The 26,058-nt window shown below is 42.5% G+C and overlaps 1 protein-coding gene across 1 annotated transcript in view; it reads right to left on the bottom strand.

Annotated features, from left to right (window-relative positions):
* Positions 1-24,817, bottom strand: part of ONECUT2 (one cut homeobox 2) — a 48,424-nt gene extending 23,607 nt beyond the window's left edge. The window contains exon 1 of the mRNA XM_067545445.1: positions 23,630-24,817. Within this exon, the coding sequence (XP_067401546.1) occupies positions 23,630-24,785 (1,156 nt within the window). The 5' untranslated portion in view covers positions 24,786-24,817. The remainder of the gene's footprint in view (positions 1-23,629) is intronic.
* Between the last annotated feature and the right edge of the window lie 1,241 nt (positions 24,818-26,058).

The raw sequence follows: 26,058 nt of genomic DNA, 5'->3' as shown, positions 1-26,058 counted from the left end.
TAGATATTAAGGAGCTGGAATGCAGAATCTAAGTGGGAAGCCTGCAGTTCAGTCTGAGAAGCGAGGGTAAGACAGGAGCAAATGGAACCGGTCTAGCAAGCTGTGCAGTTATGTATTTTTAATCAACCTTCATTGATTAAAAGATATAATTTTTTTCCACTATAAAGCTAGAGGGCCAGATTCTGATCTCAAGTTAGAGTGGTTAAAATTTAGAATAATCTTCCTCTTTTCACAGGTGTAATTATATCAAAATCTGGCACAAAGACTCAGGTTCTAACATAGACGTCACTTGCACCACTGCTAACCCAAAGAAACTCCAGCAAAGTCAATGGAGTTACACTGGCGTTAAACTCTGATCCAGCAAAGCACTTTCATGCAAGTTCAGATTTAATTCCATTGACTTCAGTGAGACTACTCACAGGCTAAAAGTGAAGCATGTGCTAAAGTGCTTTGCTGGATGTAGGACTCAATGACAGCAGAATAAGGTCCTCATTGTTCCTTTCTAACATATACAGCAGTCATTACATAGCGTTGCTCTGGATATATTACTTTTATAAGTGAATTTAGGGTTCATGAAAGCTGCCTGAAGAATGAAGTCTTCTGTCTATCAACCGAACAGGTACAGTATGAACAACAAGCTTCCCCTTACTGTACCTGACCTGGTGGGATGAGTGAGAGGGTAGTTTTTGTTCCAGACTCATTCCATCCATGGCCTCTCTATAGAGATTGCCAAGAAGGCTGCCAGTTAGCATCATCTGCAGTGGTATTTTGTGATGAGGCACCTGGCCACTAAATCTAGACTGAGACCACCAAGTCATTCCACCTAGGCCACTGGATGGCTTTAAGATATTAATGACTTTTGGTCACTATCACTTTGGACTGGATACAAACTGATACTGGAGAGAAAATTCCTACCCTATTACCCATCCTCTGAGCCACCCAGACCACCCTGCACTGAGAATTTTATTAGATTATATTTATATTACATTACATTCATACATTCTGGGGTTGTAATTAGAGTTGGACAAATAATGCAAAATACTTTTTCACTAATATTTGTTCATATTTTTAAATTAATCACTTTTGACCATGCCCATGCCCCTTTTTAGCTCCTTTTCTATGCATATTCTAGTGAATGAACTGGCTGGCAGGAATAGCTGTGGAAATATTGCATTTAATGCAAATAATGAAGAATGTTGGAATTTGTTTTGAATTTTGGAACATATATATATGCATCAGAAACTTAATTCTAAGAGTTATATTTTCCAGTAAGAGCGCAGAAACGTATTATGCGACTACATATTCAATCAAAACTAAGCAAAATAACTCACATTTTGAGTACTGAATATTCACAAAAAATTGCTTGTGCACAATCTACAAAGCAAGAATTACCCATAGAACCTATTTCCTACACTACACAGCTCTAGTTGCAAATAGTTAAGAGGGCACATGTCTGACTGGAATTTAGGCAAATGACATTTCATCTGAGGCAATACAAAATAGTCACATTACACTATATACTGACACTAGTTTAAAGGGAAAATTGTATGTCACTTTTCTTCAGTAATACAAAAAATCCCAATTTGTTCAAGAACCTAGAAGTGTAAAAAAGATGAAAGCACAAAAATAGATACTTCTCCTCCTCATTATTACTGTTATTACTTTATTTATTATAGCAGTACTTAAAGGCCAGAACTCAGATGGGGGCCCTACTATGCTAAGTGTTGTACATACACAGAAAGAGAGAGTCGCTTTCCAGAAAATCTTATAGTCCAAAGAGAAAATGCAGACAAAGGGTTTGTGGCACCTAACTTAGGCTTTGTGAATCCCAGTGATTTCTAGGCGCCTAACTCCTTTTGCAACTCTAGCCCCAGGAATACACCATAATAAAATGACACCAGTGGTGAAAATTTCAAAATTCCAAAATCAATTGGAAAGCTAATTAAAACATCCACTTTCTATATTAGGGCATTTATGTTTATTTAGAAATCTAAAAGTCTATTTTATGTTCCGATGGGAGGCTTTTAGTGGCATCTGGATGTTCTATTAAGATGCTAATATTTGAAGATGGAGCGCACTTTTGTCAATGAATGTAAGTCAGACTGCTCCGTTCTTGGGATATTTTTGTCACAACCATAAACCTGATTAGAAAACCAGTAAAATGATTAACTGAAAATATAAAACATACATGACGCTTTAAGGCACGGCTGCTCTCGCTCACACTGATTTTATACTACTGTAAGTCCAATTATCAATTATAACTGTTATTAATCATTCTTATTGCAATAGTGTCTGGGGATCAAACAATACTGGTGCCTGATTGGGCTAGATACTGTACAAACATAGAGAAGTAGAGAGTCTCTGCCCAAAGATCTTATAATCTAAATATGACTTCAATACATTCACTCCTGGTTTAAACCAGTTTGAATTCGATCAGAATTGAGCCCAAGAGTTTCTGATGGGATATCTTCTTAGTAAAAATAAATAAATAAATCTATCTTCAATGAGAACTCCATTTTAACCTGTTTGCAATGACCCCACAAAAAAAGAAAAAATCAAAATGCTTGTTCTATAAATTCTATATAGAATAAGCCTGCATTGTGCAATACATTTTACTGTGGAAACTCATTTTACTAAAAAAAAAAGTTCTGAAAAGTGAAATTGGACTGGGATTTTTTACAAACAAACAAGGGATTATGTATGACATGTAATTTTGAATATATAATATTCATGGGAAAAATTCAATTTTATCATGTTTATTATTCTTGTTATTTTGTTTAGTAAGTCTTGATTTCTATTTTTTACATATGCTGGGTTTCTAAACTACCCCTTTTTGAGCTGGTTAGACCTGACCTTTGATGGAGCTGTAATTGCCTTCGTGTTTCGTTATGTGCAATGGATATCTGTTTTCTAGCTGATATTTATCTTGACACCTTCTGAAGGATAGAAAAGTGGCAGTCTGATTCCAAGTAAGCTTTATCCAAGCTAGGAACAATCCAGGATTTACACAAAGGCAGACTTATAAGAGGTGTATTTCTCCTGGGAATCACATTCTTAATTTGGCCTTTAGGCCCCATTTATCTCCTTCAGTCTGACTTTCCTCCCATATCTGAAGGGTATACACATAACCAGCTCCCCTTAGTGTGATCTGCTTTGTGCTCAGCATGGTACAGCCTCTGCCACACCAGGCAAAGCTGTTCAGAGCTTATCTTCTTCCACTAGGTGAAGCAACTAATGGGAGTGGGATCAGTCCCCCTAAGTCAATGAGAATACTCCCATTGGCTTCAACTGGAACAGAGGTGGGCCCATAGCTAACTAGTTTTAATGACACTAATGCCTAATGACATTGGGCTCAGTCCTGCAAAATACTGAGCATTCTGGGCCTGATAAAGCAATACATGCTTAACTTTAAGGTTACTAATAGTCCCACTGATTTAAATGGAACTAGCCAAAGGGTTTACACCTGCTTTCATTTAAGTCAATGGAAAAACTCCTGTTGACTTCAGCGGTGGACATTGAGGCCTACAGCATGTAAAGTTAATCACATGGGTGACTCTTTGCATGGTCGAGGCCGATGCATTCAATGTTTTGTACTGCAGAGCCCTTATTCATGGATAAGAAACGTCATCATCTCTTGCATGCACTACAGAAAAGTGACCATATGTGTAAAAAGCGTAAGTGATTAGTGATCTGTAAAAAATATATTAACTGGAAATAGTTCCAGAGGGGTAGCCGTGTTAGTCTGTATACAGCAAAAACAATGAGAGTTCTGTGGCACTTTAAAGACTAACAAATTTAATATTTGCAGGCATAAGCTTTCGAGAGACTTCAGCTCTCTTCTTCAGATGCAGTAATACAGAAAATAGGTAACACAGAGGCATTTTATAGATATCCAGGTACCTAGCTACCGGACTCCACCTCCCTCATTGTTCTCAATGCACCTGGAGATCTATAAGATGCCTCTGTGTTACCTATTTTCTGTATTACTGCATCTGAAGAAGACAGCTGAAGTCTCTCGAAAGCTTATGCCTGCAAATATTAAATTTGTTAGTCTTTAAAGTGCCACAGAACTCTCGTTGTATTAACTGGACAGCTGATGTAATTAGTGTGAAAAATCTGTAATGAAACTGGCTTGGCATAAGCCACCATTGAATATTATGAATTCATGGTGTTATCTGAATGTAGAAGCAAAAATATTATAACAATGCTTTAGTGTATTTTTATCATTAGATATTACTGAGCTCACCCAAAAGTTGTATTTGGTTATAATAATTACACATGTTAGGGAAAGCTAGATTTATGGTTCCCTCCACAAACTTAATTCAGTCTCTCTGTGCAGCATTCCCATGCACTAAATGTGCACCTTACACAGAAAACAAAACACAGGGCCCTACACCAAAGAGTTTACAATTTAGATTTTAGACCTGACATAGCAAGTGAGGGGAAAGGGATGAGAGTCTTGAGACTGGTCTAGGGCTACAACAATAAGATCATTTGGCTACATAGCTTTGATATATGCACATCTTGTTGGTTCTCTTTTGTTTTGATTTTGAATCCGAAAACCACACACATTAGTATAATCACAATAAAGTATGCATATAGCACGATGCATCATGTATTAGGCCTTGACTCAGGAAAGCATATAAGCGTGTGACCTAAGTAAGGGACAGCTCGTAAAGGCACTGCCCCAGGAGCAGCTCCAGGAAGGCATTGTGCCTCAGACACTTTTCTGAGGCACAATCCCTCTGTTTGCTCAGCAGGAAGGGAGCTGCATCAACCTCTACAAGATGCAGCATACTCCCCCTGTTAAGTCTAGCTTGGGTTTGAGGTAATTGTATGGGTTTTCCTAGTCTCCATCCCTTCCAGTCTTCCCTGGCTTCCTGCACAATTGGCTGCAATTGGGATGTAACAGGTGCACAAAACACAAACTCCAACAATAACCTAATCCAGTTCTGAACCCCTCCTCATCCCATCTCTAATTTTACATAAATCAAGCAAGGGAGCTTTAACCATGTGTCTAAGGAGACTATTTGACAGTCTAGAAATTTTCACCGAAGAGGCACTTTTCACGATCCTCATCTGACATTTCCCTTGTTTAATATCATCCATCACTCTGCTTCTAAGTTTTATTCCCCTTAGTCTCCCTAAACAAATTCTCTCCTTCCTTGGTGCTTAGCTCCTCCAATACTTGCTGGTTTTTAGTGCTGGTACAATCACGACAAAAGAAGCCACAATTTTTTGGAACTGTGAAATGAACACATGAAATAACTGGTAAATGGTAAAGAAGCCAAACCTATGATGAAAAAACAAACAAACAAACAAACAAACAAACAAACAAACAAACAAACAAACAAACAGTCCTTCTAATTCCAATTTAAGTCATTGCTCCATATCTTTTGTAAGGGCAAGCCATGCATATTGATCTCTAATATGTTGTTTTATATGTGTGCAGTACAAATTCAGCTAAACCAAGTTATCTGCCTGATGGAGCTCAAAAATGTTTCTCAATTTGATTTCAAACAGAACTCAATGTGCAGGAAATTTAATTATGTTAGTAATACTAAACACAATGAAATGACCATCAAAACAGTTTCCAAAGGTTTAAAATGTTTTTCTTTTGATATAATTTAGTTAGGGCACCTCTTGATATCTGTGTTAGTACAATCTCTTAAAAAGTAGGCCTCAGAAATCAATTTGATTATCTCTCTGAATTAAGTATGCACAAATGAGAGCAATTGAGATCAATATAAATTAGGTTAAGTACTCCACTGTGTACAAAACCATTATGTAACAAGAAACAATTTGAATGAAGACGCAAATAAACACATTGTAAGGGTGTGCAGCTTGTACATGTTTATCTGCTTATTGCTGTCAGCTGCACATACATAAAACATGCTTGACTTTTTTTATCCGTATGAATGCCCTTTAAAGTATTTATCCACCATGATCAAATATGCACACGAATGAAATGCAGTATCAGTGTGGATTCTGTTATTTCAGGGAAGATCAAGCAATGGACTTTATGGCCTGGAAAGATAACTTAGGTCACCTAGTCAAATCCCCATGCCAGTGTAGGAATGTTCCCTATGTTATACTTTCTAGTGCTTTTCCCAGGCTACTTACAAATGTTCCAATAAATGGGGATTCCTTCATGGGGTATGTCTACACTGCAGCTGGGAGCTAATCTCCCCATGCAAATTATCAGAGTTGTGCTAGTGGGACTCCAGCTAGCATGCCAAAAATAGCAATGTAGATGTTCTGGCTTGGGCTGGAGCTCAGGATCTCAAGTATAGAGGGTCAGGTAGGCTTGAGAGCTTGAGTTCCAGCCCAAGCCGGAGCATCCACATTACTATTTTTACCATGCTAGCTTGATCCCCTGTAGCATGAGTCTGTTAACCTAGGGTGGGACACTTCCCACAGCCTCAGAGATCTCATTATCAGGAAAATGTTCTTGATACTCAGACTAAATTTTCCCTTTCTTCATTTCATCTCAAAGCTCCTAGCTATACCCTGGGCCACATGAAATAATTCCTCTCTACCCTCAGTGTTTGCATCCTTCTGATATTTGTAATCTCAGCAACAAGCCTAGTTCTAAAGTAGTTAGCAATGAAATCGAATAGTCAGCACCTTGTTAACATTATTAATTATTTTAGAAAGGTACTTCGCTCCATAGAAATTACACTTGAATTCATTATGGGCCTGTTCCTAAAATCCAGTGGATTCCTAAAATCCAACCTTAAAATCCAATGGATAGGCTCCCATTGATTTTAATGGGCCTTGGATCAGGACCTAAATGTATTCATCGCCTGTATTAAAAGATATTCATGAAGACTAACAGACTTTTCTTTTCCCCTTTCAATTTCTTTTAAAATATTAATTGTGACTCAAAAGAAAGGATGGAAGGAAGGAAGAAAGAGAAAAAAGAAAGATGTTGAGATTTTTGTTTCTTTAAGTCCATGTGCAGTGTTTGCCGAGTTCTCAAGGTAGCTCAGTGATAGGTCCCTTATAAATATGACCTATACTTTATAGATTAGATTGTTCTCTCTATGGGGCAGGGGCTATTTCTTACTATGTGTTTGTACAACACCTGTTATAACAGGCACTGATCCCTAACTATGTCTCTAAGCAATACTTTAATATACAACAACAACAACAATAATAGATATGGCACAATGATGGAGCACAACATATCTGAGTGTCCCCTTCATTCTTTCGCCAGGGGCCTGAAGAACATTCACCAGCTCACAGCTGTGGCAATGTGCTGGTTATCAAACTTAGATATAAATTTGTAATCGTTGCTACCTACCCAAGCTATATGAAAGAAGAAGATAGGACCCATTCATTGCACTCCAATGAAAGCATGAGTGGAGGCATAGTGTGGGTACAAGACAGTTTAAGTGTAGTCCTTTCCACTGAGTGGTTGTAAGCCTTAAGCTTGGACTTGTGTAGCTTCCACAGAGCAGCTCCGCTCTGCGTCCTGATGAGGATTCTTCCATCCTGCCCCAATACATTTATACACCTGTTGCACAGCCCAGTCACTCATGCCTGACACTGGGCAGGTACCTTGCCTTCTAGTTATTAAAAATGTATTTTTCCTGTTTTGGAATAACAAACTGCTTTGAGATGTGTGTGCAGGCAGAATCTTATACATGCAGTTGCATTCAAAACTCCTTTATCATTCTGAATGTAACAATTGGTGTGATCCATTTTATAGCTCTGTTCAATTCTTTGATGCACCAAGCTGTTCCTGTGTTATGATTCTTCAGGTAGATTCTACAGCAGATTCTGCTCTAACAGGACATTCCAACCAGTCCTAAAATAAATCAATTAAAACGTATGAATTGAAGAGAATAACACATTTACTATAAGTCATGGAAACAATCCCCCAATTAAATAAAAAACTTTGGTGATTGAATTTGACTAATTAAATTTTGAATTAATTTCCTATCATGGGTCACTGGTTGGGTAATTAGCCCTGAGGCTGATCACAATTATGGCAGGGCTGGCACAGAACTGGCCTCAAGACCAGGGGGAGGGGAGGTCAAACATCTCTTTTGTAGTTTTCCTCTCTTAGCTGAACATCATGTTCCCTAGACACAAATGAGAATGGAGCTCACTGGGTCCATTCAGACTTTTCATGCTATATTTACTAAACAAAATCAAGAGTAATTTTGTGTCATTCAGTACAATTGATTGAAACCATGTTCATTAATGCTAATTATTAATTACTTTGCCTTCTGTACTCACTAGAAGGTCTTAGAGCATTTTGGAATCAGCAGAGAATTAGGTCTTCCCAACATTTCTGTGAAGTGACTATTAGTCTATTAAACTTACAGGAAATCTGAGACATAGAAAGGCTAAGAGATCTGCCAAAGGTGACACAGGAAGTCAGTGGCAGAGCCAGGAATGGTACTCAGATCTCCTGACTCCTAGTCTTATGTTTTCCAGAGACTGTGATTCATGACTGATAAGAGATAATAATGACTTACTCTGAATGACTCACATTAATGGGAAAAAATTAAGAATAGTGGGCTTTTGTGCATTTGTGCCCATAGGTGTAATTTTTGGACTAGCAAACTTTTACAGTCAGCAACTAAGCTACTTATAGGCCTGAATCAAGTCACTAAGAGTCTTTCTATTCAGGGTCTATGCAAATTGCCCCAGCGCTTGCTAAGGATGGTTGGGGGAGAGAACCTTTCTCAGCTTAGGAAGGGCAGCTCAGATGGTGGCTTTCTGCTCCTGAGGGGAACAGCAGGGGCTGCTCAGACATCTGACTGTAAGCAAGTGGGCAGGCTGGGGGCAGAGAAGGGCAGGGAGGGGAGTAGGGTGGAGTGTAATCTGCACCTCCAAAAAGGGATGCTGTGACTTCCCCCTGCCCAGAGGAAGGGGGAGCAAGGGTGGAATTGTCTCTCTTGCAGAGCAGTCTCTTCCTGGAGCACCTCTTCCACACCTTTGTGCCATCCCTGACTCTGGGTGAGCCTAATGGCACAGTCTAACCCTTAGCTTTTTCTTTCTCCAAATTACAAGAGGAGATCTGCTGGGGGAAAAATTGCACTCACTCATCAGTAAATTCCCCAGCTATTTAGAGATAATTTGGGTCTACGAGGCAAGCTGGGTCTCAAGAAACAGTCTGCATCCAGTGCTAGCCCACCAATTTTTCAGCTGTGCACTTCACCAGTATTTTGAACCCACTTTTTCAAACAATGCAATTGTTTGATATTTATGCTTTTTTTTTTTTTTTTTTTTTTTTTTACCCTAATGGCTTTTTTTCCCCCTTTTGCATTTCCATTTGAAATCAGTGCAATGGCTGGTTGGGTCCTGAATTTTTACCTTATTACTGAAGCCATCTGCGAGAGGAGCAGAATCCTGCATGCAAAACTCACCCAGAAATCAATGGGAAGTTTGTGTGCAGGATCAGGACTGCACAGCAGGATCTTCCCCTTGGAGAAAACTGTAATATCTAGCACACACCACTCTAATGTTGCCTCAGCCCATTACTGTCCAAATTATGACTGCCTTTGTGCCAGAGGAGCCATCTCCACCCTTACAGCTTCCATTCTGAAAGCAGCCATAAAAGAACCGCTCCTCTCTCTGAACCACGGTGGGGCCTGTTAGTGGTAGATCTAGATGCAGTAGGGGACGCTGGCCATAGCTGAGTGGTGTGTTTGGAAAGGATGGAGGCATGACCTCCAGTTTGTGGCTGAGGGCCGCAAATACTATACCTTTTCCAAAAGTGTAACAAGGACCATCATTAGGTGTGCTCCTCTGAGTGCACCTAGAGGCATCATCAGAAGTTTAACTCTTCCCATGAAGAACAAGGGGAGAAGGACTACAGAGTGAGTGGCAAAGAACCCTTTTCTTCTCTTTTTACAAGTTTGCCCTAATGTGAATTAGGGAGAGGCAAATACATTCTGCCTACTTTCAAACCCAGTTGAACATTAGAGCTTTGGAAGTTCAGCTTGAATGCTAATGGTCAAGAAGCAGAGAGGGGTGACTGAGAAAAAAAAATAAAGATGGTCTTCAATTAAAAGAACAGAATTGTGATCAGTGTATTTGAGGATCGTACCAAGCAATAAAGTAGGATTAGAGGTTGCTTAAAAAAGCTGGTGCATGATAAATGCAATTTATCACACGGCATCACAATTTCTTACATGGATGGTATGTATTATCCACCAATCCATATCTGCTGAGACTACTTCTAACTTTTTGAGCCACTAAGCACCTTTGAAACAGTTTATGTATATCTGTGTATTTAGTTCAACATTAAAAATACAATTCAAGAGATTATTAATTTATTATTATTATAAACTAATATTATTTATAAATATTTAAAGTATTTCCTTTAATATTTATATATGTTGTTACTTCTTAATTTTGAGCTACATCTACGGATGATAAAATATGTAGTCCCACAAATCCATTCAAGGAAAATTAAGCTAAAATATAGACAGACATGCTGACATAGATGGTAAAAATGCACCAATGAACAATGATGCTTTCAAAGATCATCTATAGGATAAGGAAGTCATAGCAAAACTATATTCTTATTCTTACTGTTGAAGGCAGTAAATATAAATAAATAAATATAAATTTCTATGTATGTCCTAGAAATTGCACCAGTGGATTTCTCCTTATCTAAATAAGAAAGATGCCTCAGTATCCTAACCAGCATTCCTAATCCTTTTCATAGTTCTTTATCAAACCAGCCCTCAAAAGGCCTACTTAGCACCATCCCATGGAGAGGAAAGTGCCTATCGGACTGAGCATTCTGGTCTACAGGCACATGCTGGTCCAGCTCTCTTACCCCAGATGGTCTCTTGGGAAGAACACTGGCCTGATATTCTTGAGGTTGTAAAGAAGTAACTGTTCATGGTGCTGAAATTAACAATGAAGATCCAGTTGAAAAAGTTTGTGTATTATTGTGCAAAGAAATGAATGCAAACATCTGCCTTCCACACAGCTACGACATTCACGATATTTAGTTCATATTGCAAAAGAATGCTATGATGGTCTTCTAATGGTCCTCTAATTTCTCTGTAATTGCTGTTAAGATTTCTTAACTTTTTAAATGAATCTAGTGTAATGAATTTCTGTCTGTTATTATCTTCTTCCTTTGTTGATAAAAAATTTCATATTGAATTTTCTAATCATGGTGAATATCTTATATTGGCCACAGAAGAACCAAGATATTGCCCATTACATACAAATAAATGATTTTATCATAGCAATAAAGAATAGTAGCAGTAGATGAATCTTGGAGAAATTAATCTTGGAGAAATCACCACTGCATCTATTAGCAAGTAGGCAGATAATAAAAGAAGAGAAAGAAGAGCTGTCTTGGGTGCTGGTTCAAGACTGTGGAACGCACTTCCACAGGAACTAAGTACCATCACAAACCTCACCACTTTCTATACCAAGTGCAAGGTACACTTCTTTGACCTTGCCTTTGCTAATATAAATAAATAGCAAATGTATATGTAACCTAACAACAACTACAATAACAAAAGCCATTGCACATACAATTTCCTCCTTGGGAAAAGCATGAGAGAGAGAACAAAACACACATGACAGATACTAGCCATATCTCTTAATGCACCTCTGGAAGATGCTCAGATACAGGGTGTTGAGGGTTATATAAGAACCAGAACAGAATAGAATAGATTTTGCTAGCATTTGTGCTTGCGATAAATATTGCTCATGGCTCAGATTTTCAAACCAGAATTCTTATAGTCACCTCAATCCTTATTTAGGTTTCTATCTAAAAGCGGCCTGTTTTTTGAAGATGTTAAGCATCCACAGCTTCCACTGACTTTAATGGAAACTGCTAAACCCAGATCCTCCTACTGAAATCAATGGGAGTTAGGCACCTAAATATCTTTGAGGATCTGGGCCTCAGTAACTTTCAAAAGTGCTGATTATTAATAGCTTCTACTAAAGTCACTAGAACCTGGGTATGCTCAGAACTTTTGAAAATTAAGCTTCCTTTATTTAGGCACTTGAATATGGCTTTAAGTGCTTAACTTTTTTGGACCACTTTCTTAAGATAAAGAGTTTACAGATAATAAAGCAGAAAAGATCATAAGGCCACTATATAAATCCAAAGTACACCTACACCTTGAATACTGCAGGCAGTTCTAGCTGCCCCATCTTAAAAAACATATATTAGAATTGTAGAAAGGCAACAAAAATGACTAGGGTGATGGAACAGATTCCATATGAGGAAAGATTAAAGAGACTGGGCTCATCTTAGGAAAGAGATGACTAAGTGGGGATATGATAGAGGTGTATAAAATCATGATCGGTGGGGAGAAAGTGAATAAAGAAGTATTATTTACCCCTTCACATTACACAAGAACTGAGGTAACTCGATAAAATTAATAGGCAGCAGGTTCAAAAAAAAAAAAAAAAAAAAAAGGGAAGTTCTCCACACAGTGCACAGTCAACCTGTGGAACTCATTGCCAGGGGATGCTGTGAAGGCCAAATGTATACTTGGGATCAAAAAAGAATTAGATTAATTCATGGAGGATAGGTCCATCAATGGCTATTAGCCAAGATTGTCAGGGATGGAATCCCATGCTCAGGTTTCCCTGAACCTCCAACTGCCTGAAGCTGGGACTGGATGACAGGGGATGATCATTTGAAATTGCTCTGTTCTATTCATTCCCTCTGAAGCATCTGGCACTGGCCGCTGTCAGAGACACAATATTGAGATGGACCATGGGTCTGGCCTTGTATGGCCGTTCTTATGTGACAATAAAACCACCAGTAGGCGGTGCTATGGCTCAGAGCTGGAAGGGACTCTCACCCCTGTTGTGAAAACAGTAGCTCAGAATTCAATGTCTGTCTCCAGCAGTGTTTGCATATTTGTCTTCCTCTTGATCCTGCATTTATCCAGACTATCTTCCAATAAAAGCACTGTTTGCATATTCACGTTTGCTGGAATGCACAGTGATCAAGTGAATATAAATAAAAAGTGGTCAACAGGAGTATTTTGCACAGATGAATCATTGATGGCATTTTGATACAAAAATGTTTCATCATCAGTAACATGATTCAGCAATCAGGAAAGTAAACAAGTTATGCAAGCATTTTGCTGATCAGCCCAGAAAAATAATAAGGATAGACAGAGTTCAGGACTGGTCTTACACACTGTTTTTCTCTCCCTATGAACTATCATTGTTTGTACAGTAGGGCTAGTTGTGACCTTTGACTTTTCAAAGCAGTAAACAATTTGGATGAGATTAACTGCACTTGCTGCATGTCCTGACTGTGTAAACATATGTCTTAGTCCATTTTAATAGGAACACATTATTCTGCAAGCCGATTCTCAGTCCAAGCTTCAGCAGCTGCTCTACAGGTCACTGGTACCAATAAAGCAATTTTCCACTGAGAAAACACTTCTCATCCAAGGAGTTTCAAAGGTTTTACCAGGCATTTCATAACCAAGTTCAGCTTGGTAACTTGCTTAAGACTTTGTAATGAGAGTAATTTAAATTGCGTTCTTCATGTGTCTACTTACCTTGGATTTGGTGCAGTATTTGCTTAATAGAAATAGAAATTAGTGATAATATTCTGATGTTTAGTACTTCGCAGGCAACACAGACATTAGGATACTGCTCTGTAGTCAATTAACCTGAATCATAGTTGAACTCTGCCCTTTGAACTCTCTAAACAGATAAATACATTAACTCACCTAGGGATCATTAATATTTTTCATCCTGACAAAAATTTAAGAACTGCACATTTAAGCCCAGATCAAATAGAGAATTAGCACAGAATATCTCCTTATTTGTTATTCATGCCGTTAAAAGGCCACAGAATTAGTGAGACTGATCTAGCAGATTAGTGCTGTAAGCGAAAGGGCCCTTCACAGTCTGTAGTTACTGGAATTAGCACATGTTAGTATTATCCAAGCAATGTAGCAGTCATTCCTGTCCTACGTCCCATATTATCCTATTCTTACAATCCTATGGACTCTCCCCAGGACCCATCTAACATCATATCTACCCTCAAAATGCCACATGAAAACTCATTGGAAGAGATCTTAACTGGTGCAAATGGTTGTAAATCCATTGGCTCCAATATATTCTATACTTAAAACAGAGCAGTTCAAAATTCTAGACTAGAGATATATTTGAAAAACTAACTGGCTTTGAAATACAAATGAAAAACACATGTATTAAGCCTACCTTACAATTTGTAAGAATATTTGTACATGTGTTTTCCAAGGGGTGAATACACTAAAGACTCAGTAAAAATTAATATATCTACAAGAGAAATAATTGCACGTTTCGGCAAATATTTCAGAGGTTGGCCCTGCAAGTCCTTTCTTGTCAAATCTCCACTGACTTCAACACTGACCTCAATGGGAGTTTTACTGGGACAAAGGTTGCAGGATGGGGCCGTTAGTTTTCTAATATTTGAAGTCCCAATGTATTTTAATATGTTGCCTTTTGTTTGATCTCAGATTTAATGCCACCATGCTACCCTAGATGAGACCACTAAAAAGACTATTGCAAGCATGAAGGATAAATCTATTGAATGGGGGTCTTTAACTATGTGGTTTCCTTAAAGGGAAAGATTGGATCAATAGGATCAACACAAAAGGTTTCCCTGGCCCTGCATAAAACAATAAAGGGCTTTCCTTTTCACTGGTTTAACTTTCCTCTCTGACAAATGCAAATCAACCAATTTGTGTTTACAACAGATTGTCTAACTCAGAGAATGCTTGCTTAGACCAGGAGTAAAAGAAGTTTGCCCAGTTGAGGAGTCTGTACTGGATATTGGGCAGAAGTCACAGGGTCATATCAATTTGCATAAAATGGAGCACATTGAAGCTGCCCTATTTTCTTTACTATGGAAGTCTGGTCCAGGAACATAGGAACATTGGAACCTACAGTCAACACAGGCCATGCTTGCATCGTCATTGTTATTAATTATTATTATTGTTATTATTTTTTATAAATTGACTTTAGCCATTCACTTAATGGTATAATTAACTAATTAGTAGCACAGGCACCTCTAAATGCTGCACCAAAGTACATTTAAATTAATAAAATTTGAAAAAGGAAGTAATGCACAATCTCTGAAATTAATGGAATTTGCCAATGACTTCAGAGAGAACAGGGTCAGGGTCTGAGTCTCCAAACCAATTTACGGGGCCTAATTCTAATCTGTTACTTGTTTTACACCAGTGTAACTCCATTGACTTCAGTAGCGGTGCTGCTACTGCACTACACTAGTCTAAGGGAGATAAGAATCAGATTCAAAGAATCCAAACCAAAAACAACTGACGGGGAAGCTGCTGGGCAGCACTACAGAACCAGCACTTTGACCACTCCTGATCCTGCAGTCCTTAACAGGCAGGACTCCAATTACAAATGCCTATTTTATTATTCATAAGACCTGATCCTGCACTGTTTATTCAGGCAAAACTTCCATTGGCTTCAGTGGGACTTTTGCTTGAGTAAGGATTGCAGGTTCCTGGTCAACATATGAACAGAAACTAATCCATGATGGGGTACCTACATATTGAGCTGATAAACACATTGTGAAAAAGGGAGGTGGATATATTAGATGACAGGACTCACATTCCTTCTTCATTAGAAGCAAATATAGTTATTTTGTCCTCTACAAAAAATCTGATTCTTTTCCCTTAAATGTTCCCTTTCCTGGTTTCATATGATTAGTACTTGTGACGTGCTCCAAAGTAAATATAGGTTATATACATTTAAACTATTTTCTTCCGGCAGGAAAAAGTATATGTATACTCGATTACATGAACTAAGGTCCAAGTGCGATTAAATTACTTCAGAGGTATGCTGATAACCCAAACAATGTCTGCCAGTTTTCATGAGAATAATTAATTCTAAAATGATATAGAGTAGCCCTGCTTGAATACAGATACGTCTTCCCTTTGAATATTTTGGGCCTCATTTTGTAGGCCTTACAAAGAAAAAATTCCCATTGAAAACAATGGGAGTTTTATCCTGGAAAGCATTAGAAACTGGTCCCTTTGTGTGGCAAAGTGTGCAATGGGGTCTATAAACTCTTGCAGCTGTTATTAGAGATTCTAACAACTGTTATTAGAGATTCTGGCCTTTCTTTAGAATATTACTCTTATTTTAACAAGCTTTGTCCTTTTAATACATGTATTACCGCACATTATAGAAAACTTTTGAAAAGATTTTTACACGCATGGAAACAACGGAAATAATGATACTTTGTTCCTGTATCTTCAAAACATTTAATGAACAACTAATTTGTTACTATGGCTATGGGAGCCAAATTTTGGCCCTATTAAAATGAATTGCAAAATTACTGGGATTTGACCCATAGATATCTATGTATAGTGAGCTTTAGCTAGATTTCTGTAGCTCAATAAATCTGAGATCATGACTGAAATCTGTACTGCCTGAGCTTCTTATACATCCCTAAGAGCTGGGCAAACATTGCATGTAGTTTTCTATCCAGGCAGTGTATGGAAAGACATAAAGCTATTAGCAATTTTGATAATTCAAGTACAGAAACAGAGCAACTGACACCCTTCATAATCTATTAAAAAAATAAACACTAGGTACATCCATATAGCTAGAGTTATGCATGGCCAGGTTTCTCTCTCCAAAAAAAAGATAACATATATTAGCTACATTTGAGAAGAACTGGAAGGAAAGGGGACAGCATGAGGTGTTAGAGTTATTGTAGTCTGAGCAGCCCTTGGGTTATTCCTCTCATTCAAGGGGAAAGTCAGGACTGAAAGAAGAAGAAAAAAGAAGAAAGGAAAAGCAAACACTCAGACAACGGGGCTGCATATTCACACGTGCTAACCAGAAATCAATTCTCCAAAGAAAGCTGTAATTTACAAAGGTCCTTCCCGCCGTGAATCTCTCCGGGCCTCCGAAGGCTGTTCTCAGCCACTAGACTGGAGAGGCAGGATGGCAAAAATGTGTTCTGGGACGGGATGTACGTGAAACAGACCATTCTTCGCTGCAAGGCAGGTGCGAAAGGCCTGCCACGCGTACTCCCTTAACCGCTGGGGCTTCCTGCTCAGCTCCCCCGTGTTTTACAAAAGCAGGCAAGAAATGCTTAGGCCACGGTTACGGGAGGCGGGCTTCTGGGGGAGTGTAGGATTTATCAGCAGTAATTAAATATATTCCAAAGAAAACTCCATCGGGGGAGTAAACGCGCCCCGGCTTTCACCGGGGAGCCACAGCCTGGTATCTGACAGCCCATCTGCCCGCATGTGTATCGAGCATCCCGGCTCGGTGGAGGTGACCCTCCCTGCACGGCAAGTGCTGCGGCAGACTTGCGTTTTCAGCAAGCCGCTAATTAAAGAGCCGGGTGGCGGCGCAGTAGTGAGAGCGGAAGGATAAGCGGGAGGAATAGACGCGACGATCTCCTAGCCCCACGTCTCAGTCATCGGGCCCTACATGGGCGAGGTCTGTGCTAAGCGGTTCCCCTCTCCTGCACCCGGCGAGCTAGCATCTCCCAGCAGGGTTTACCTGCCGGGGCGCCCTGCTCGGACCAGCTGAGAACGGCGGCTTATGGCTTTGCCACCCTATTCAGGGCAGGGAGTGTCAACAATGAAACCTGCGCCAAACAAGTCCATTGCAGAACTCCCTCCGGGCCCGAGGATCGAACCGGCGCTCTCCCTTCGGCGGGGAGGTCGATGTGTTGCTGTTGCGTTGTTATGTCTGGTTTTAGCTTGTTATATGTCAGGTTTTTGTCCCAAAAAGCGTGGCTGCTTCCAATTTAAAAAGCAAACAGAGAATTCTTCAGCTGGCGAGCTAAATACCTCTTAAAAACGAACTAGCCAAACAAACCAACCAACCCAAACGAACAAACCAACCAAAAAAGCCCAGCACCTATCTTATTGTTACCTCTATCTTAGCCACAAACAAACAAACAAACAAACTCGGCCCCTCTCTGTAAGTTTGGTTTTGTTTTTTCCTGAACTGAATTTTTTGGGGAGAAGGGTGGAGGGAATTATACAGCATGGACGTGTGTGTGTGTGTGACTGTGCAACACACACACATCCACACCCCTCCCCCAAATCCATACATTTCTACCTAAACCTCCACAAAGGGGGGAGGGGAGTTAAAGTTTTAACGTCGAATTTTTCTCCTTAGTCGCAATTCTGTGCAGGACTGTCAGGCGAGCTAAATTAGGGGGGCAGGAAGTGAAACCATTTGCTTTCCATCCAGGCCAGGCTACAGAGGCAGGTGTAAGGATGTCAGCTAAACCCTTCACGCTGAAACGCGCGTGTGGTTTCGTCAGGCCGCCAGCCCCCCAATACCGGCGGTGCTGTTTAAACTGGAAGCGGACACACGAAGGTAGAAAAGCAGGCTGGAGGCCGACCGTTCAGAAGGGTTGTAAATGGTTGTTCCTGCTCAGAGAGCCACTGTCTGCTGCGTCACCGGCCTGTGTAAGGAGTTTGTGAACCCCTCTGCCTGCATCTAAGAGCACGGGCGGCTGGTTAGCCCATGTGACTAGTTAAGGGCCGGATGCTGTGTTTACATTGGCATCCCGCGCCCAGCCATTTACCGCAGGCAGCGCCTACAGCTGTGACTGCGCATGCACAGCGGCAACTTTCCAGAGTCGGGGCCGGAGTGCTGAGAGCGGGATTGGGGCAGGGAGCGGAGTGGAAGCCCCACTGACTGAACCTAGGCCGTGCGCTGCAGTGCCAGGCCGGGGCTGCTCGGAGCGGGCCGCGTCCAGCCATCTCCTAGGACACTGGCCCTGGGGCAAGTGAAAAGCACACGTGTGTGGCGAGTTTAGCGACACGTGTCTACGGGCAACTGTTCGGAAGGAGGAAGGCAGGAGCGCAGCGTCAGCGCCCAGGCCCGCCCCGCCGCCTGCTCCCACCTGTCCGTCGGATCGGCTCCCGGAGTGAACCCTAACGTGGCTTGTCGGGAAGGGGGGGGGGGGGAATCGCTCTGTTGACCATTATCTTTCACAATCTGCTTAGCCAACGTCTTGGGAAGGTTCGCGCTGTCCGGAGAGAGGGAGGGATTGCGAGACACACATACACACACAGAGATGGGGGAGTCTTGTGCTGGGAAAGCCAGCGCCATCCGCTTTCCTGGAAACAAGCCGGATCAGGTTCCAGATCAATGAAAACTGGGTCCACACGTTTATGTTACTGTTGCCAGCATTAATGCTCTTTTAATCTTCTAAACATTATCAGCATCGATCTCCCTCCATATACACATTTGTTTGAGAAAGTGACATAACCACACGGTTGGAAAGACATAAATGTTGGAGGCTTCTGGCTTTATGGGATCCTGTTCCCTGGTTATTTCGCGCGTCTCTCCCACCCTCCAGGCTCTCAAGGATCCAGCACTAATGCATATTAGAAAGGTGTTATTGATTCACAGGGGATTCGAAAAGACAAGGACAGAAGTGAGCGAGCTCTTCAATTATTAATTCGATCAGCCCATCAAGCAAAAGTATGTCTGTGTTATGTACAAATGTTAATGCACGTTTCTGTAGGGCGCAAGGTGCATATTGGCTAACGGGACTTGACACGTAGCTAAAGGATTATGTTTTGTACTGGCTATAAGAGAATATTGCAAGATGACATTCTAGTACAGGCTGTGGTTGCACATATAGGCATGTGATTATGCCCATATGTGCAGCTATCTCAATCAGAGATTCCGTGTGTATACACGCAAACACACACAAATATATATTCCCTCCTTGAAATGGTTGCAGAGAAATGTATACTCTCTGTCTACTGTAATCATAAGAATAAGTTAAAATATTAGGAAATCTTATCCATAATCATTAACAACTATTATATTCGTCTCTTTACATTTTTTCTACCTTCTTTCGGTTTGGCTGGAACGCACAATAGTGCTTAACATACGAAAAGTTAGGGTCCAATCCTGCCGTCACAGAAAGCAACAGAAATCCCATTGACTTTAACGGGATCGGGTACGTGGTTCTCGCCCCGTAAAGATGATTGCTCTTTGCTTTGGTATAAAAGGGACTGCGTGTAACCGTGCAGACAAAACAAGGTCAGTTACAGGGATATCGAGAAATAGCTGCCGGTGCGCACCTGCGCTACTAAGGGCACTCTCTTGTGGAGAGACACAGGCTGGGAAACGTCGGATGTTAATTGAAATGACCATTTCTTAACTGAGCTAAAATGAGCTGCTACAGAGACTGCTCCAGGAAAAGTTGCAAGTTAGAACGAGCGCCACAACAGTCATTCTCCCCCTCACCCTGCAATCTACAGCAGAGAACTGGATGTAGTTGTAATTCCTTCCCCGACGTAGATAAGGCAAGCGGCAGATTCTTCTTCACCTCATTATTTTATGTAGATCTCCTCTGCCTTCACTAGTGATGTTTCCCTAATTGAAAATCGTTCCATTTCGTGTGCGCGCGTGTGTGTGCATAAGTGATTGTATCACAAAGGTGAAAACCATTAACTCGCGATCTCTCTCGCTTTGAAGGCGTCATAATTTGATTAGTAACATTAATGTACATCCCACTCATCGAAAGCCTGGCTCCGAACAGATCACAGAATGGATTCACCTTTTCCTTTTCGATGCCAAAGATCGCTCCTTTCCACGATCACGCTTCTGCAGACAAACACAGGCGCTCTTCAGCTAAAATACAGTCATGTGCTTAGAAGGCAAAGGAATAAACACGCCACCCCATCTCGCCCTGGGTGTGTGGGAGAGGATCCCATGAATTTTTAATAGCCTACAGATTAAAGAACACAATCACCTTCCCAGTCCCGTGCTCTTCCCGCTTTCCCCCAGCCAGACAGGGCCATTGGAATAGACAGAAAAAAGAACAAACCCCAGCCCACAGCTCTGCTGTAAAATGAAGATAGTAAAGCGGCTATGGGCCGCCTCTTCTACCCTGCAAATCTCTAAGACCTTTAGTGATGGATTTAGAACCGAAAGCCGAGGCTGTTTAACCCAAAACAAAGTGACGTTGGCATCTCCAGTTCTGGGCCGTGCAGAGATTTCTATCAATAATTCATGGAGAGATGGCTTCTGTTCTCCCCCCACCCCTAGTCCCTGTAGCTACACGGAGTACATAACACCTACTTGCCCACATCCCAGCTACGGCATATTTTACAACAGGAGCGTGATCTACTGGCCAAAAATAGCCTCATATGATACAATAAGCCCGTAACACATTTGTTGTTGCTAATAAAATCACACACTAAATGGCTAAGTCTCACCTTACTTTAGATACTAGATACAATCCGAATACTTGTAGGCATCTATTTAAATGCCTCACAAGGGCAATATATTTTATATGCTTATTTCCTTTAGTCAGGATTTCAAGTGAATGATCATACCTTCTCTTGCAATTTTAGCAACTCTGACCAATACCAAACTGTAGCTCTAAATGAATCAGAATAGAGCCTCGATTTTTCTGTTTTGTACATTGCACTTGGGGGAAAAAATCGTAGTTCACACAAAGCTCGTCATACCAACTACACTACTACCAAAGAGACACTGCAAGAGCCCCCCGATCACTGAGATAGGCCAAAGAGATCTATTCTATTCACTGAGGATGTCTCACACATGAATTGTTCCTAAGACCGAATGAGAGGGAGTGGAACTTGCCTTGCGTTGTATAGGGTTTCCAAACTGCATTGTTAGAAAGTGTGCCAACTGCATACACACACACACACACACACAAGTAGAAATACACACACAGCTACAAACAAAGGATTTCAAATCTCACGCCAGGTTTCAATGGGACATTGTTAACAACAACAACGCACACAACTCCCCTACCTTTTTTCCATGGTATAGTCTGTAATAGCAATAATTAATATTAATCAATAATTATAATTAGTAAGACATCATCGCAGAAACTCGAGAAAGAAATTCACTAAGGAAAATTCACACAACCAGGAAAAACAACAACAACCCCCTTTTGCGCACAAATGGAGGGTGGATTTTGAAGCAAAAAGTAATCTTTCCGGAAGGTTGTTTTGTATTTACCCTCTGCTAATCAATAATACCAAACGATTAATTGCTACAGATTGGAATCAATCCAACTACAGGTGAACCAGGCAATTGTCAGAGTAGACATTCCTTCTAAAATACATTTATAAATATGCTGCTGTCATATTATATAAACAAGCCACACGCACACACACGTAAAGGGCTAATATGTGTCAAAAACAGGTTGCCAGCATCTTAAAGTATTATGTTAAAATGTGATGGGACAGTGAAGCAAATTCTAATAAATGCATGTATGTTAATTCTTGCCTACATGTCTTTCTTTCCAGCTGTACAGCCAAAGCAATGCTGAAAGGACTGCAGATGTTCATCTAAGCAAACTCTTTCTCCCCACTCTATGAAATGAGATCTTTCCCCATCAAGAATACAGGATTTTCCAAGCTGAACAAGTCTATTTTTTGAAACATACATACTCGATTGGTTCACTCCTCCACTGCATACCATATCAAGGAAAGAAACGTCTATACATAATCCCATGTATAGTTTTCCAGTTAGCGATTTATTTTTCAACCGTCTGTATTATCATTCCCCCCCCTCGAAGAGCAACCTTAATGGACGAATTCTTGTAATCTTAGAACAATAGAGGGCTGCATTTCTCTTTGATTACAGCAGAGGGAGCACAAAACAGCTCACCTCACATTAGAACAATATACCAAGTGTGATTGTCTTCTCCCTCGGCTTCAAATCCATCTATGAGCTCTGTACAAAAATAAGCGCCCGGGAACGCAAAAAGGGGATTGCAGCTTTATACTTTTAGATGCATTGATCTATAGCTTAATTTCTCGGCACGTTATTTATCACACATCTAATGCGCTTCCTTTCATTGAAGAATACAGGAGACTTTAAAATGATTCACACCTCGGCAGTGCAAAGGAAATACACATTTTGTGATGTATCTAATAAAGGCGTTGATGAGACAGCTACTACTACCAGAAATGAAAGATACGGTGCTATGGGTTAAAAAAAATCAAACGAAGTCCTCAAAGCCTAGAGAATAGCTATTCTAAAGCTGCATTCCACAAAATGCGCCATTCTTTGTAACAGATTTTCCAGGATCTGATGCCTTGTCCTCTCCTAAAACTGATACAATACATCAGACAACTTCTCGTTGTGTCCAAGGAAGTTTTCCGAGAGAAATTAACCAAACAAACCACCTCTACCCTATCAATAAAGATACAATGTGCCTTTCGTGCATCCTTCGTGCGGGTCTAATCTGGAGAGCCTTTTGCTGCGTGTATTATTAAGGATTTTCCAAGTGCAATAGGAAATGTCAAAAACTCGGCACTATTCTAGCCTAGATCATGTGTGAAGATTACAGCGCAGGGAGAAAACAACCCTCCCCCCCCAAACCATTGTCCTCTTAGCAGTGCCATCAAACAAGCCAGTCTGGTAGCACCCAGGAGCTCGAAGAAGTCAAGTTAAGAATATTCAAGGTAGACGTTAAGTCAAGACAAGGGCAATATTCATCGTGAAGCTCCTTTCAAAAACACAGTCTCTTGAACGCATCAAGCACTCGGCGGTGCTGAAAGTCTCTACCTGCAGCATCACATTACCATTTCCAGCGGCTCTTTCCTTGTGACACCTGGTCTATTTGCATATGTACATACATGGTATTATTGGGGCCAGAACTTACCTGCAAGTCTTAAGGCTGACATCCTCTGGAACTCAGGCTCCTGCAGCCATTTCCACATTCTCCTGAAGGTCTCCCTGCCAGATTTCAGCTTACTCCAAGGTTTAGGGTTCCTTAGAAGGTCTGAAAGGGTCCCCTGAGAACGGCACAGCACCCTCTGGGCAAAGATCGCCTGGGGGATGCTATAGCGCTTCAGCTCGGCAGTGATCCTTTGTGCCACTTCTTTGGTGTTGATCTCTTCTAACTGCCCGGCGTTGTTAACTTGGGATCCAGAGGAAGAGGGCGGCCTTTCCCGGCTGGAAGCCAACACGGGCCCGTGAGATTGAGCGTGGCCAGGGTGGCCAGGATGGTGCATACCGTTTAAGTGGGACATCATGGCCGCAGGGGGGGTAGCCAGCCCCCTGGAGAGGTGCTGGTCACCCCTGGCCAGCATGGCAGTGTGGGCATCGAAGTTGGGGCTGAGCATCTTGTCGTGGCCGGGGGGGCCATAATTATGGAGGCTCTGCTGGGTGTTGTGGATGGACCCCAACCCATTGCCCAGGGGGGCGCCAGCCAAGGGCGATAGGCTCTGCCCCATGCCGGACATCTCCTTGTAGGGGCTGTAGAGGTTGTTCATGGCCGGCAGACCCCGCTCGTCCCTCATCAGGGTGAAGCTCCCGCTGACATTGCCGGAGAGGCGCTGGTGGTGGTGATGGTGGTGGTGGTGGTGGTGCGCATGGGGGTGGTGGTGCGGGTGGTGGAATTTGTCCGAGACGGTGGAGATGGGCGGCAGGGGCTGGAGTGGAGTCAGCGTGGTGTAGGTGCTGCTCATGCCCATGCCAGGGGGCGAGGAGTCGCAGGGCATGCTCATGGCATGGTGCAGGGGGATGGACAGCTCCGGGCGGTAATCCCCTGCCCCGTCCAGCAGGGAAGCCATGCTGGACACCATGGCCGAGCGAGAGGAAGCAGAAGCCAGGTCCTGGTGCGAAGGCGACGGGTGGACCCGCAGCGAGCCGGCGCTGCGGCTGGGGTGGTGCGGGCTGGGGCTGCCCAGCAGATCCTGCTCATGGCCGGCTGCCCCGTGCAAACTGCCCAGGCTGTCCATTGTCATCTCCGGGTTCATGGCGCAGGCATCCGGATCTTTGGTGAGGCATCGATAGGCGGTGTAGGCAGTCTTCATTCAGTCCATGGGGGTGCTGGGCCGGCGGGATGCTCGGGGCTGAGGGAGCGGGTGGGGGTGGGGGGGTGATATAAGGCCTCTCAGTTGCGAGTGTGTGAGTGTGAGTGTGTGTGTGGGTGTGGGTGCGCGCGCGGGGCTGTGTGTGTGCGTGCGTGCGTGAGTGTGTGAGTGAGTGTGTGTGGAGGGGGGGGGAGCACCAGTCTCCTATCAGCCGGGCCAGCGCCGTTCCCTCGCCATGTCCTAGCCCTTTCCTCCTCTTACGTCTTCTGTTTAGGCAGCTGGAGCTGTCCAGAGTGGGCTTGCGGCTCGCTCAACCTAGCCTAGCCCAGCGGGGCGGGGCTTGGGTCCAGATTGACAGGCGTCCCAGCCAGGGCTCGGGGAAGGAAGGGTAAGCCGTTGCCGTGTCGGGGAGATCCCTCCAATGGGGACGGGCAGGGGCGGGGCTGGAGGCGTCAATCTTGGTTGAGATAGCAGGGCTCATTTTTTTTTTTTTTTTTTTTTTTTGCCGTTGGAATCAAACGTCAAGGAGAGAGCGAGCCAGCGAGCCAGCCAGCGAGTTCACAGCTGCAGCGTGCCCCCTCCCCCTCCCCCACCCCCACCCCCGGCCCCGGGGAAAGGCACAAGCCGTGTCTGGCCGAGGAAAGCCCCCTGCCGCTGCCAGGCAGGGCGCAGGATTTGCTCCCAACGTTAGCCGAAAGGAAGATCGTCCAGTGGTCGCTTGACACCGCGGGGTTAGCTCCTGGGGCCCCAGCCAGTCTTGTAATCCGGTGTAGCGCCCCGCGCCATCAACTCTTTCTGCACCGGGCCGACCGGCGGATGGTCCATGTTTTACCCCCCCACGAAGGCTGGGCGTGTGGCACTGGCACACCTCACACGCCCGGTTAGCACAGTGACAATCTGTGAATGGTGCGATTGCTCCCGTTTATGTTGACGAATCGCTCGTTCGTTGCAGTGCCCCCCCGTCTCTCTGGATCGCCGCAGATGGCAAAACAACAGCTGGACGGCTCGGCCACCTAGATAGTCACATCTGAAGCTAACGCCAAGGACTGCCTGAGAACAGCGCCCCAAAAAGAGTCGCACTGCCTGTGCTAATGACTTGCAGCGGCAAAGTCTCGCAGGTCTGCAGCACGTCTGAGCAGCCTGCTCCAGGCTCGTCTGAGTTTTTAAAAAAGCTGCGCAGATTGAGCATGCTACTTCCCTCCCCTCCCTCCCCCCCGAAAAAACACGCTGCCATGTGCCTTCGAAACCTCTGCGTTCCAGAAGGTAACACACT

This window comes from Emydura macquarii, unplaced genomic scaffold (assembly GCF_026122565.2).
Source record: "Emydura macquarii macquarii isolate MOO-44397 ecotype Brisbane River unplaced genomic scaffold, CSIRO-AGI_Emac_v2 contig_1045, whole genome shotgun sequence".
Lineage (NCBI taxonomy): Eukaryota > Metazoa > Chordata > Testudines > Chelidae > Emydura > Emydura macquarii.
Note: the sequence above shows the minus strand (reverse complement) of the source record. Positions and strands in the feature narration are given on the sequence as shown.